Source organism: Miniopterus natalensis, chromosome 2 (genome assembly GCF_054644295.1).
Source record: "Miniopterus natalensis isolate mMinNat1 chromosome 2, mMinNat1.hap1, whole genome shotgun sequence".
In the NCBI taxonomy this organism is placed as follows: Eukaryota; Metazoa; Chordata; class Mammalia; order Chiroptera; family Miniopteridae; genus Miniopterus; species Miniopterus natalensis.
In genome coordinates, this window is record NC_142082.1 from 118,326,070 (window position 1) to 118,340,580 (window position 14,511).

General features: G+C 36.0%; 1 protein-coding gene across 2 annotated transcripts in view; it reads right to left on the bottom strand.

The window, feature by feature from the left end:
• The window catches only part of METTL25 (methyltransferase like 25), a 91,452-nt gene that overhangs the window by 46,586 nt on the left and 30,355 nt on the right, over positions 1-14,511 (bottom strand). For both annotated transcript variants that reach the window (XM_016199425.2, XM_016199426.2), the window contains exon 5: positions 13,622-13,769. In XM_016199425.2, coding sequence (XP_016054911.2) covers positions 13,622-13,769 — 148 coding nt within the window. The remainder of the gene's footprint in view (positions 1-13,621; positions 13,770-14,511) is intronic.

Genomic DNA, 14,511 nt, shown 5'->3' on the forward strand with positions numbered 1-14,511 from the left:
ACTCCACTGGGCATTTAGGTATCACTCTCTCTACCCTTCCAAAAGTAACTTATTTATATAGCACCTGTCACACTGTATTACAACCATCTTGTTATCTGTCTTCCCACTGGGTTGTAAATTTCTTTAAATCATTTTATCTAGAAATCCCTGGTATCTAGCAAAGTGGGCAGTTGGTAGGTTCACAGTCTCTTGAGTGTCTCCCAAATTTCAGCATATTCTATGTTCAATAAATGTTTGTTGATAGTCCCAATGTCTAAAATTGTTAGTAAATCAACTATTCTATTCTCACAATTTCAGAGTCTTCATTTTTTATTCTATTAGTATTATTTTTTAATCCTCACCCAAGGATATAAATTTTTCCACTGATTTTCAGAGAGAGAGAGAAACATTGATGTGAGAGAGACACATCAACTGGCTGCCTCCCGCCCTCAAACCTGCAACCCAAGTATGTGCCCTTTACCGGGAATTGAACCCACAACCCTTATGGACCACAGGTCAACACTCTAACCACTGAGCCAAACTGGCAAGGGCCAGAGTGTTCATTTTAATTTTTAATTTCAGGTTGGTTTTAAATTAGTAGGAGCTGCTAAGGAGTTTCCAGGCCCTGATATCCAGATTCTGTATCAAATATGAATGATTTATAGAAAGGCTAAAGGAAAGTTCACTAAAAAGAATTAATTTCAAATATAATCAATCATTTACAATGCATTTGGTTTTCTTTGCTTTCTTTTAGTCAAATAATTATTTTGAAATATAATTATAATTTATTGTTACTTTTTTATTTTCTCAAAGTTTAGGCTACAATTCTTAGAAAAAATTTCAAGTAATGAACAGGTGATGTAGTAGGCATCATAATATATATAAATGAAGAAAATACTTTCTCTTCCAACTCTAAAGCTTATGAATCTGAAAAACTCCTGTGATAATCAGTTCAGAAATTGAAGTTCTTTTGTGAAAAATTGGACTGAAAAAAACAAACTTAGAAAGACATAAATATTCTTTTATATTTGTCAAAACAAAACAACTCATTCTTTTAACAAATATATATTCAGCATCTGTTACATACCAGACACTGTTTGGGACACTTAACAAATAAAGCAATTTATAGCTTAAATGAGCATGTTCACTTAACTTATAACAAACATAAATTTATATTTATTTTAACTATGGGCTACAGTCAATGGTGTGAGGAAGCTGGCTGTGTGGCTTCAGAAAAAGCTGATTGTGCCATCTCATCTCAGTGCATTCAGTGACATCAGGTTGGTAGCTTGAAATTGGCTAAGCTGGGTGCATTTACACCATGGAAATCAGGAAATGCTGATTTTAGGGCTTTTATTCTGGGGCAGAGCCAACCATTAAACATTTACCATCACACCACTGGCTATCATCCATTAATGGGTCATGAAATCAATTTAGTGGACTGTGACCTATATTTTATAAAATTTAATAGAAAGGAATAAAATAAAAACATCGGCATGCACTGTGTTGTAAGAGCCAGTATGTTTCAAAGAACAAATAACAAAAAAAAATTTAAAAAAGAGTAAGTACTTTTTGTAAAATTTCAGTACCAGTTTTATCTATTTATCTATTTATCTCTTTATATATATACATAGTGATGTAAAATGTATTTCTTAATGGGGATCTGAGTTTTTAAAAATGTGAAACTATTACTATATTCAAGAGAACAAATATAATTTTCTTCTACAAGCAACCTTCTGTCAATTGTGTTTTGTGGCTAAAGGTTACCTGCTTGGGAGAGAATTAAAACTTCATAGTTAATAGGTGAATATTTGGAAGCTTTTGGTTTCTTCTCAAGAAATAACAAAGAAAGGACGTATAATTTATGGTTAGAAAGGAATGTGAGTTTGTGTAGATTAAAAGTTAAATAAGACCTCTGTCTCACCAGGATAGTGTGCTTTCATCATTCTGCTCCAGTCGCCTCTGGAATGTAAACCTTCTCTAACCTTCTGTTTCTTATCTTTGCTAAGAAGGGCAAAGCCAGCCCAATACCCTGAGAATTCCCAAACTACTTATGTCAACATAATTATTTCATCTCAAGATGTCTTATCAAATACCTTTGTTCTTTAGTTTTAACCAGCGCTGAATCAGTTTTTTCATAATTTACAATTTTGTGTTATTTCTTTATTGAGTATTTGCTATATATCACATATTATGGTGAATATCGAGCATTCAGAGAAAAATTTTAAAGATGCTCAGAGTCTATTGTGAGAGATAAATACTAAACCAGCCTTGATTAAATAGTGTGGTAGGTACCACAGCAAGAAAACATATGAAAAAATCATCCTTTTTGGAGAGTATTCTTATGTTACTCTTCTCAACTCCCAAAATCAGGACATAAAAGTGAGAGAAGACAGAAGGAGGAAGAAAGGAAGGGGAGAGACTGGTGAAAAGAAAAAAAAAAAGGATGCTTTGCAGATGTTGTCAGTAAGCTACTGAACAGTGAGACAGTTGTTCTTAATACCTGTCTTGTTTGCCTGCCTCACTATGGAGGCTGAAAAATTCAAATAGTCACTTTTCCAGACTCCCTTGCAGCTAGGAGTTATACCGTGAACCATGTCTAGACAATGAGACATGAGACAATTCTGCTATGAAATATCTTGACAGAATTTTATTTTCTCTCCTTGACAAGAGAAGAGAATGACTGAGGAGGAAGCCTCTAACACATTCCCACTTCTCAGGAAGACACGATGCTAATAACTGCAGCAGTCACCTTTTAGCCATGAGAGGGAAGTCCATATGTGAACCCAGTGTGTGCTGATGTCACCAAGTCAGTGAACCAATCCTGGAACTGCTACCTTCTAACTCTTGGTTATGTGAGGAAATTAATGAGTTTATTGTTTATGCAACTGTTAGATAAATTTGCTAGTATTTACAGTTAAAAGTATTAAAACCCAGGTTCTGGTTTAGATGCTAAGTATGGTTAACCACTATTTTCTTTCTTTCCAAGATGTGGCTCTTCAGAAGTCAAATGCCTCCTACATTATATGCAGAATTTACCCTGAAACTTTTGCAATCTCCTTTCCCTCGAGGACCATGTGGGCCACACAAATAGAAAATGAATACAAAAAAAGAAGTTAATTGTAAGTTGCAGGTTATAAAAGCAAAAAAAGGGATACATTAAAGCAGGATATAGCTATTAAAATCATGCCAGTTTAATAAAATCTTAACCCTAGTAAACAAAAGACCTGGTATCTACATAAAAAGTTAGTTTATAGAATGTGGGAGAAGCCACATTTATCTTATGAGTATATAAATTTATTGAATCTTAACACAAAATAGAGTCCTTTAAGGATAGGGCTGCCCCAAAGACAAAAGATGAGTACTTCCATATGTGTTAGGACACTCAGAGACACCTTACCCTTAACATATTCCAGAGAAAAAAAATACTGCCAGGTCGCTTTATTCACCTGTGAACAAGTTATAGGGTACAAAATTGAAGCTGGGGAGCAGAGATTAGGAAACTGTCTTCACCCAGTGTTAGTGAGGATTTCCCAATCCCAAAACTGTTTCATTCTCTGCAAAAGTCAGTGTCCCTACCCAGGTCCTAAATTCAAATTAACCAAGCTTTTCCATATTTAAGGAGCACTATTCTTAAAAACTGGTGAGGGTTAGAATTAGTCCTCTGTTTCATGTTTAGCCTCTATTCTGTATCCAGGAAGAACTAGCATTTGTGTATCCCCAAGGTGCAGCTTCCTCTACTCACTTCATTTTACTCACAGAGTCTGCTATGCTTTGGTCTCAGGTTTTGGTTTAGATTCTAGTCCTCTGATAAGACTGGAACCCATTCCAGAATGCTAACACAGTGGACTGTAACACTGACGTCTTAAAAATTAACAGAATCTCCACAGGAGGCTGGATGTTAAGAGTGTGACTAATGCCAGACTGACTGGGCTAAAATGCTAACTCCTTCACTTATTAACTGTGTGACCTTAGGCAGGTTAGTTAACCTCTCTGTGATTCGGTCTTCTCATGTGAACATAGGCAAAATAAAAACAGTACTACTTTATAGGGGTAGCATGAGGAATGAAGGAGATAATAAAAGTAAAGTATTTGGAATAGTGCTTCATTCATAGTAAGTGCTCATTATAAGATTAACATTTATGTCTGGTGGGCATGGTTCAGCAGTTGAGCATCAACCTAGGATCCAGGAGATCGAGGTTTGATTCCCGGTCAGGGCACAGGCCCAGGATGTGGGCTCGATCCCCAGTTAGGGGCGTGCAGGAGGCAGCCTATCAATAACTCTCATTATTGATATTTCTATCTCTCTCTCCCTCTCCTTTCCTCTCTCTGAAATAAAAAATATTTCAAAAAAAAAGGATTAACATTTATTAACTGACATGAGTAGTTTTGCACCTGGTCAGAAACTCTTTCTGTATGTGCTTCAAATTTCCAATAAGACCTTTGATAATAGATGCCAACTCATATCTGACTGGTGTTTACCTTTTGAATACCAGTGTAAGCAGGTGGCTAACTTCTTTGGGGCAAATACTTCTGTTAGGTTAGTTCCCCAAAGCCTTGGTCCCATGATTTCTGGTTTACTTTCCTTTCTCCTCTGCTCCACTGTTAGGGTCCCAGTGAATCTCATGGTTGAGAATCATAAGCCCTGACAATGTCTGCTTTTGGGTCATATTACTGTTCTACTCAAAAGTTCTCATTTCCATGGACTTTTCATATGAGGGCTTTATGGACTGTCTCCTGCCTGTATTTTCCACCTTATATTGCATTTCTCTACTTCCTATGAGTTAGGCTACTTCCTAACTAGAGTATTCATCCATCTTTAATAAGTGATCTGCCACTCCTTAACCCGCCATGTTCCGTATACTTAGAAGGCTCCTCTCCACATTTTTGCCTATTTAAATCTTACCCTACAAAGTTTAATTTGAAAGTTACTACTTTCATAAAGCCTTTCTTGATCTCCTAACAGGAAATATGTTATCCAGACCCAGATGAGTAGGGCTGTTCTGCCAACCTTAAGAATTGGCTATCAACTTTGGTGTCAAGGTTATTGCTATCTATACCTTAGCCGGGAAGAAAGGTGAAAAAAATGGGGGCAAGCAGCTTCCTTTGAAATAAGTTGCATACATTATTTTGATTCACATAGGAGACATGTACTCTCCCATCTAAGTGATGGCTAAGTGACATTTGCTCTACTAAAACTAAGAGGGGTTTATATTATTAAAAGAAAGAAGTAGACAATGGATACAATTACATTCTATGTATACACGTTGTTACATCCCTCACTCTCCTTCCAGTGCCTTATTCATGCATAAATACTCCCCCAGTATTCTATTGGTAGAATACTAATTGCCTACCAATATTCACTTTCTTCTCCTTTGTCACTCACAGAACTTGGTTTCATTAGAAGCTGCAATGTGCTCTTTAGAGGATACTGTCTCAGATGGGAGCAGCTCTTCCATCTTCGTCTCTCCTTCTATTTGGACTGCAATGGCTGGAGAAGTAGCAGTTATGATGTAACCATAAGTGAAAGGCCAAAAAAACTGCAGACAACTTGGCCCTCACACTCTTAAATCATGTGAACCAATGTCAGCTACTACCTGACAGATTTTTCTGGAAAGCAAGAGAAAATAAATCCTATGTGGTTATGCTACAATAGTTTCACTTCCATGTATTTACAAGTCTGTATTTATAAAGTATGATTGCTCATACATAAAGCAATCTAAAAATATTGAACGTGTTCAAAACTTGGTCCTTCTTTAGTATTTCCTGTCATGTAAGTTGCACCATCACCTACCCAGTGGCCCCAAACAAAAAACTAATAATCCTTGACAATCCTTTCTCCTTTATCTCCCACGCCTTTAAACAAGCTTAAGTGTTTCCTGAATTCTTCTAAGTTACACTATTCCTACTACTGCTGCTCTAACTTTAGTCCTCGCCTTTGTGGACTCAACTTACGAGCTTACGTCCCACGAGCCCTATGAGACTCCCCTCTGTGTGCGTAAGTATATGTTTTATCATTTGTACCCTACCCCTTGTAGGGCTATAAAAACAAAGCTCAAGTTTGCCATGGTACCCAAATACCCTTTGTATCTTCAGTGCTTCCATCATCTTGTGGGCTCCTGCATTCTCCTATATATTGTTTTGATAAATACTAAGAATCTTTCCAGCATTTCAATGCTTTTAAGAAAGAAAAATTTAACAATATTCAATATTTTTAGTTGAACTGGGGGCATGGGGAGGGTTAGATGGGATTCATACATAACATTACATATATACACACACACACACACACACATACAAGGTAGAGCAAAAGTAGGTTTACAGTTGTATGTGAAAGTTTATTCTTGTATTATTTATTAATAATTTTATTTTCTATACAAACAACTAAACCTACTTTTGCCCATACTTTACATTTAGTTTTGAACTTATATTTGGTATATTTTAATCTACAGACATTTCAAGGGGCTGAATTTGAGAATATTTCCTCCAAGGATTTGACTTTGCCTCTACGTGCAGCTGAGTGAAAACTGCTTTATCTCATTCGAGGCCATGGTTTAGTACAGACTCCTCAGGCTCAGCTCCCCACCACGCAGAAGCTCAGTATTAGTGTCTGGATTCACGTGACAGGCGTTTACCTCAGGAGACTCTGTACCCTTATGGCTCACAGTTCTCTGCTCTGATTTCAATTCCTCTTTCTCCTTCTTCCCCTCTTAACTCTTTTGTTTTGATTTTTCTTGATCCACAGAGAATCCCTTTATTTTTTGTGTGGATTCAGCAATGCTTAAAAAAATACATGTTCTAGTTTAGCCAGGGTCTAGGTGAACTGTAGGAGGAGGGTTCCTCAGAAAAAAAATCACATCTCCCACAGTGCTGAAGATGGAAGTGAATACAGGCTTTTTTGAAAAGAGAAATCATGATTTATTACTATTTCCTCCAAACAACAAGCATTAAAAGCCCACAGCAGACAGAAAGATTTAATAAAATACATATTATATGATATAGAAAATACTGTCATGTCTTTACTAAGAAGACAGCAACTGCATTGTTGCAATGATGGGATCAATTCACTTCTATTGACTTGACTAAGAAATAAGTCATACCTTTCTATATGACACAATACACGATTTAATAGCGATATTAACTAGCTAATGGTATCTTACAACTTTTTAATACTGTATACAGTGGAACCTCGGTTCTCGAACTTAATTTGTTCCAGAAGGCTGTTCGAGAAGCAATTTATTTGAAAAGCAAGTCATTTTTCCCCATTAGAAATAATGTAAATTGAATTAATTCATTCCAGACCCCCAAATGATTCCCTGCTTTAATCCCTTCTTATATACAGTACATGTCTAATGTACTGTTCAATCTATAAACAAACATTCCTTTTAAATTTGTCGAACCATCCCCTACTAGCCTTAAAGGAATCACTTTCGGCACTCATTCCAGGGGTGTCTTTCAGGTCAGTGAGCAGCATCTTGGCTTATTGCCACTGGCTGCTTTTCGTTTATCCAAATCAACAAGCATTTTTTTCTTCAATTGTCTGTGATCACTGTTTCTTTCACAACATCAGTAACATACACACTTTTGATGTCCTCTTTAGGTTTTAAAATTGTGCTAATCATTTCAACAGCAACAAAAGCAAAACACAAACAAACAAAAAACCCACAAAAATATTCACAGCACAATTTCCTGAGATGTTAGTGGTAAACTGACTCATATTGGCTCATTCTCTCCTTTGTGGCCTGAGAGATGCTTTTCGCCATGCTGACATATCAGCATGAAAGGACTGTTGGGTCAAAAACCAAACCTTGTTCAACAACCCAGACATTTTTTCCATGAACTTGGTGGAGAACCAAATTGTTTGAGATGGGAGACATTCTCGAGAACTGAAGTTGGACTGTACTGGGTATCTGAAAGATCTCAAAATTAAGATAAGCTATCTTTAAACAGCATGCTAAATTTTCAAATAATATGCTTAACATATTTTTCTTCAACCTCCAGACAGCTTTCCAGGTGAAGTGCCTCTAAATTTAAAGCAATGAAACCAACTGTTAATCCTCAAAGACAGTGAGGGTGACTATATAAGTATCTGGCCTCCTCTCATAAATTCCTACTGGTGACATAAATTGAGATACAATTTACAGTAGGATAGATATATGCCCTTGACAAATTTGTTACAAAAATGGCAGGACAGATTAAAAGGTGTCATTAAAAGATAATCTGCAGCCCTTCCCTGGTTTAAAAATAAATAAATGGAGGGATCTTTGGGAGAATTAATGCCCTGTAACACATTAACACTGGGAATACATATATGGAGGTAGTCTAAAGGCATTCAAGGGTTACACCATTTATATTTGACTCTGATGGTCTGCAGTATTTTGGAGGGCACTAATAATACCAGAAGGGTCCCTGGCATTGGGCTGGGAAGAGGCAGGGAAAGACCAACCACAAATCTATTCTGTGGCAAGGGTTGCTCCCAGAAGAGGCTCCTGTGAAGCCCAGGGAAGAAGCTCTGTGAGACCATCTGATGTGACTCTATGGGGTCCCTGGTCTTCCTTTACTCCCCTTGCACTCCTAAGCCTCTGAAATGATCACATAAACTTACAGGAAAAATAAAATTACCTTCATCCCTCAGACTGAGCCTGCAGAACTCAGAGCACTAACACCAATTCCTGACAGAATACACAGCAGGCTGAACAAACACATACAGATGACAAAGTCCAGAGGCAGAGAAGAAAAGTGATGTTCTTGTCTTCTGTTCAGTTTTAAGAACAATAGAGCAAAACAGAAATTCCAGGAGTCCCCCTAGGACACATGCTCCTCATGCTTCCCTGTGAAGAACTGTGTCTCATATTCATTACTGTATAAACGGAATTACCATAACTAATTTAGGTTCATATTCACCTATGTCTGAGGCTACAGAAGGGTTAAATCTTCCTGATATCTGGTGCCTGAAGAGAATTACAGTTCAGTTAGTTAGGAAGAAGAGATGTGTAGGTCTGGACAGGTAACCAGTAGTGTTACAGCATGTTTCTACCTTTCTAGGGGAAATAACCACCAAAAGAAATTCTCTCCCCAACCTCTAGGGGAAGAAATAATATAAGTACTGAAAAATTAATTATGATAATAATCAATATTAAGACACAATAATGAAACATGTCAAGCTTGGAAAAATATATATTCTATAAAGCACTGCAATAAAACTGTTTCTGGTATTTCTTGTTCTCCTAGGAACTACTGGCCCATAATGTATAAATATTTAAAAGCAGTTTTTAAAACATATGGTATAACTTCAGTATTCATTGTGGCTCAGAGAGCTTTGAGGTACTTTTGAAAATTGACATTCATGAAAGACCACCTCTATGGTCTACCACAGTGTATTGGGTAAACATATTCATGTAAAACACATAATGTTTACATAGTACGTATCATCATAAAAAGTTGCAGTGTACATACCAGACTTTTCTAGTATACTATGTTAGACTATTAATAACTCAAATTTACATCCCAAATGGCAACACTGCCCCAACTCAAACTCAAAAACAGCTGTGCAAACAAAGAGGGTGAGGGGCAGGTGTGTAAGATGTGAAGGGAGAGACGCAGGACATGATCATTCAGAGACAGAACTCCATGGCACCTAGTGCTGGATATGTGACAGGAGATATGCTAACCGTGTGCATGCAACCATCTGGCCTTGTAAGTTAGTTAAATGTAATGATCAACCAGTATAGTGGTGATTTCTATTTTAGTAAGCAATACTAGTATTCTGTAGTATGGGGGAGGGGGCACAGTTGTGAGTATGTCAGTTTATTTTTGTATTATTATTATTACATTATTTTCCTTACAAACAACTATAAACTTACTTTGCCCACCCCTGTATGTTGTATATACAAAACTAGACTACATCCATATTCCATCTACCCAAATAGTCACTGCTAAATAATCCAGAACAAACTCTGCCACTGTCTGCCTTCATTCACACACACCCCAGCTCATCAGTACAGTTAAGCTATCAAAATTCTAGTGATACTCATATTTATCTTGGATATTCCTTGTTTGTTCTAGATTTCCCCCCCCCTTGACTGTGTCTAGTTTCTAATCCCTAACTTCATTCATACAATGACAACCTGGCTTCTGGCCCTCTATGTTTGATTTCCCCAGGTTTTCACTCTGAGCTCTATACGTCAAGGATTTTGGGGGGGCTATTTACTCTAGCCCTCTCTGCACTCTGGATTCTGATATACCCTCCTGGGCCTTTTTGGGTTCAGCCTTTGGTGTAGATCTGCAAACCAGTACATGAGTAGAGTCCACCTAAGCCTCTGCATGGGAGAGGTTGAAATAATTGTAAGTAATCTTGAGTATATTTCTACAAATCACCTAGAATTCTGTATGTCTTCTTTTGGAACCATAATAAATACCTTATTTTCAACCATGTTGTTCATCAGAATTACCTGTAGAGTTTCTTTAAAACACTTATATTCAAAAGATTATACTTCAGAAGGTCAGAAGCAGGCCTACACACTGAAAGTAAAGTACTTGATTCAGCTGGGCAACTAGAATTGAGAAACTCTGTTTACAAAAATTGTGAGAGATGGTTCCTATCTCCTCTCACTTACTATAGCCAAGTTAAGGCAAGAAAAGGGAGATAGGAGTGTGGGAAAGAGAGGAGTAAATTACTTTCCTATCTGGTTTTTGAGATGAAAAACTGTGGCAGTCCAAAGCCAGGCAAAACTGCAGCATAAAATAAAATTTAAAAATTAAAAAAAAAACACACAAAAAAACACTGCAGCATAAACCAAGGTTGCTTTTGTTACTCCTATGACTTACACTTTTACATTTTCCTCCTATCTTTTGGCTTTCCAACTCTTTTTTTGACCTCCAAAATATTTGAAGGTACTCATATTTCTTACATCTCTAGCTAGTTCGTCATACATGAGTCCTGTCTCTTCCTGCTTATTCTTTGCTTTCCTGACAAGCAAAACTCTCAACTCCCTGTTCATTTCAGATATGTATGCAGGAAGCAAGTAACATTAAGATATTACTATTAATTTTGTCACTTAAGCCTAGTATTGTTTACCTGATAATCTCAATGTTTCCCATTGGTTAAGATATTTTTGACAAGAAGGCCTTTCCATGAATTGACTCTGTCTACAAGAAGGAAAAATGAGTTTGTAGATACCAGTCACTGTTGTAACATACCTTTCCAAGACTTTTCTTATCTAAATCCTGGGACCAAAAATGTCCTATCAACTCAGTGAACAACAACTTCTGCTCTAGAGGAGAGGAGGGGAAATTGCCTTTACCCAGGCTAGATCTAAGACCGGTACCTGAGAATCTGTTAACTGAGAGGCTTCCATTTGAAATGTAAAAATTTGGGGTTATTTTGTTCAACTATTTTCCCCAGAAGACTCAAAGAGAAATAGTGACTATGGAAGGCAAAGGGAAGGAAACTTGATTTTGAACACTTATCACAAGATGTCTTTGTTTATTCTATCTGTAATACCCTTCTCCACTTTGTCTGATTAACTTCTACTGATCTTCCAAGACACCATATACAAATTTAGTGTGTATATAAGTATGTATGTATTTTCTTTTCTGGAAAGATACACAAGAAGCCAAAAATGTGGGTCTGGAAACTTACTTTTTATTTTTATTTAAAAAGTATTTTTATATTATTTAAATTTTCTATTCTAAATGATTTTTTACAAATAAAAAATGTTAAGTTACTAACAGGGATTATCTGACTCCTGGGGTTAAGGGCTATTTTTTACATCCCTTGAAGGTGATGAGATATTATACATTTTTATATCACCCTGCTTAGTACAGTGTGGGGCACAGTTGACATTCAATGAATGTTTATTGAACTGAACTTTGCTTTTCATCTATATGAGTTTCTTCTTTCCCAAATTATTAACTTTTTTAGGAGCCACTCCTCAATCTCCCTTTATTATACATAAAGTGCCAAACACAGTGCCTTATTATCTTTTACCTGTATGAATCGCAGACCTGATTCCAGTGGGAAACACTGAAATTAGGTCTGAGACCTGATGATACAGTGCAATGGCTGCAAGGGTCCAGCTGGACCAGAAATGAGAGTCTTAAGAAGGTACTGCCTAAAGAGGAGAGGAGGCCTTTGGAAGGGGAAGTCATCTTTGGAAGCATGATGTTAAAGAGGAAAGAAGGAAAAAGGCAGCTGAAATTAAGTATCTCATACTGCAGGACAATACCTCTGAATTGAAAGACACACCAACCGACTACACCTACTCCCAATGGAGCCAATTATTAAAGAAAACCCATTTCATTGCACCTACAGAAGAGGAAGCTCTTGAACTAAGAATGACACCTCCCCTACATAGATTCTTATGCTATTGTTGGTCCAGGAAAACACTATACACTTAACATTTTAAAAGCTGTAAAACTGTGATTATATTAAAGGGTTTTTCTTTCTTTTAAAAAAGATGCACAAAAAGATTGTAATACAGTATAAATATTTGGGTATATACTTTTTTACAAATATTTTCTTAGAAATTTGGAGAAAATACTGAACCTGTCTTGAAGATTTTTGTAGTCTGGATAAAATTAGAAATAATGGCAAGAAAAACATATATTCTCCATCTAAATTAAACTATTAACTTTTTACCAATTTTCTTTCTTTCTCTCAACCTATATATCCCTACATATTCAAAAGTTTTCTTCTACACACCTTGTATAAGATACTTTTACAAACCTTGACATAAAAAACAACAAATTCGATTAACTTTTTTATAAAAACCTTTGCCAAGTCTATGAATGACCTCTGTTTCACCCAAATTGCAGTAGAATTATATAATCATAATTTTTACCTCTTCTATACAACTAAAAACATATATATACTTTTCTATTCACCTGGATTTTAAACCTGAGAAAAGAACAAACAAATCCATATGCACACAACTTCCTGGCTTAAAAATTCTTAGCAAGGGGCACTGGATGTTGATAAAGGCTTCATTAAACTAAAAGACAAGAGAACTGCTAATATTAATAGACTAAATAACCATCTAATCTGAACCAGCAGTTTTGAAACCATATCTTATTAAGAGATATAACATATAAAAAGAGCTGCTATGAATAAAGGTATATGGGGTGCTTTAAGTCTTGCTATGTACTTTGCTCTTCAGGTGCCATCTCAGTCCAGGGAGCACAGTTTGAATACCATTATTTTAATGCCATTATACAGTTTTAAAAAATCACAGTATATTGGCTCTTCAAAATACAGTAAGAAAATTTAAAAAAATATATCAATATTCCTCACACAACAGAAAAGACTTTGAAAACGAAAGCAAACCTTGCAACTCTATATTCATGACAAAATAACTTAGTGTTACTATTTTAGTAATTGTAGGTCTTACAAGTATTTTAAAATAGAAGTTCTCTAAAACATATACCACATAAAATTTTCAAATATTTGCAGTTTTTAGCATGCACTAAGACCATGCTGTAATTTGATGTAATAGTGCATCAAATTTCAACTGATATATTAAAATTGCAAGAATATCAGATATTATTTTAAATGTTAATTCAAAATGACAATGTTAACAAAAAAGGAGAGCTACAAAGCAGCCATTAGGCTGAAATAAATAATAAAATATGGAGAACTTTGTACCTTTACGTGGGTTTTCAAATTCTTCAGATAATAGGTGGTAGCAGCAACCCACACTGCAAACTCCTTTGATTTCAGAATTGGAAGTAAATATTCGCAGAGTATTTGGAGCAAGATCACCACAGGTATGTAGACCTACCATCAAGCAATCCTTTAATAATGAGAAGAAAAATAAATTTTGGCAATCAAAAGGAGGGCTAAAAAGAGATTTCAGGTAAAGACTTTAAATATTCATTAGAATATGTGGAGCTTTTAAAAATGACCAAATTCTACCTAGAAAAATACTGATTTTTTAATTTTCATAATAAACAATCATTCCCTTTATGGACAAAATGGCTGTGATCATTTATCACAACTGTCATACTTTTAAAATTTATCTTCATTGTTGAAAGTACTATAGATGTCTCCCTTTTCCCCCCTTCACCTCTTCTACTCCCCCCCCCCCCCCCCCCGCTGCCTTCACCACACTATTGTCTGTGTACCCGGTTTATGCATATATGCATATAAATTCTTTGATCTCCTCCCCTCCCACCCCCCACCTCAGTCTGTTTCATGCTTCTATGTCTCCGTATCTATTTTGTTCATCGGTTTATTTTGTTCTTTAGATTCTGTATGAGTTAGATCATGTGATACTTGTCTTTCTCTGAGCCTGGAGGGACTTGGAGAGTATTATGCTAAGCGAAATAAGCCAGTCAGACAACTGACATACTTTTGAGTTGATTTTTCTGTTTTTGGTTAGTTGCCCATTTGAATTTTCTCTTTTCTGTTCTACAACTAATATTTGCTTAACAACTAGCCAAAGTAAACACTGGACTAATCAAATGTAGCATGCATTACTATGACAAACTTGTGATTTGAGACACATTTATACATTATTAATCAATTTTTTTAAA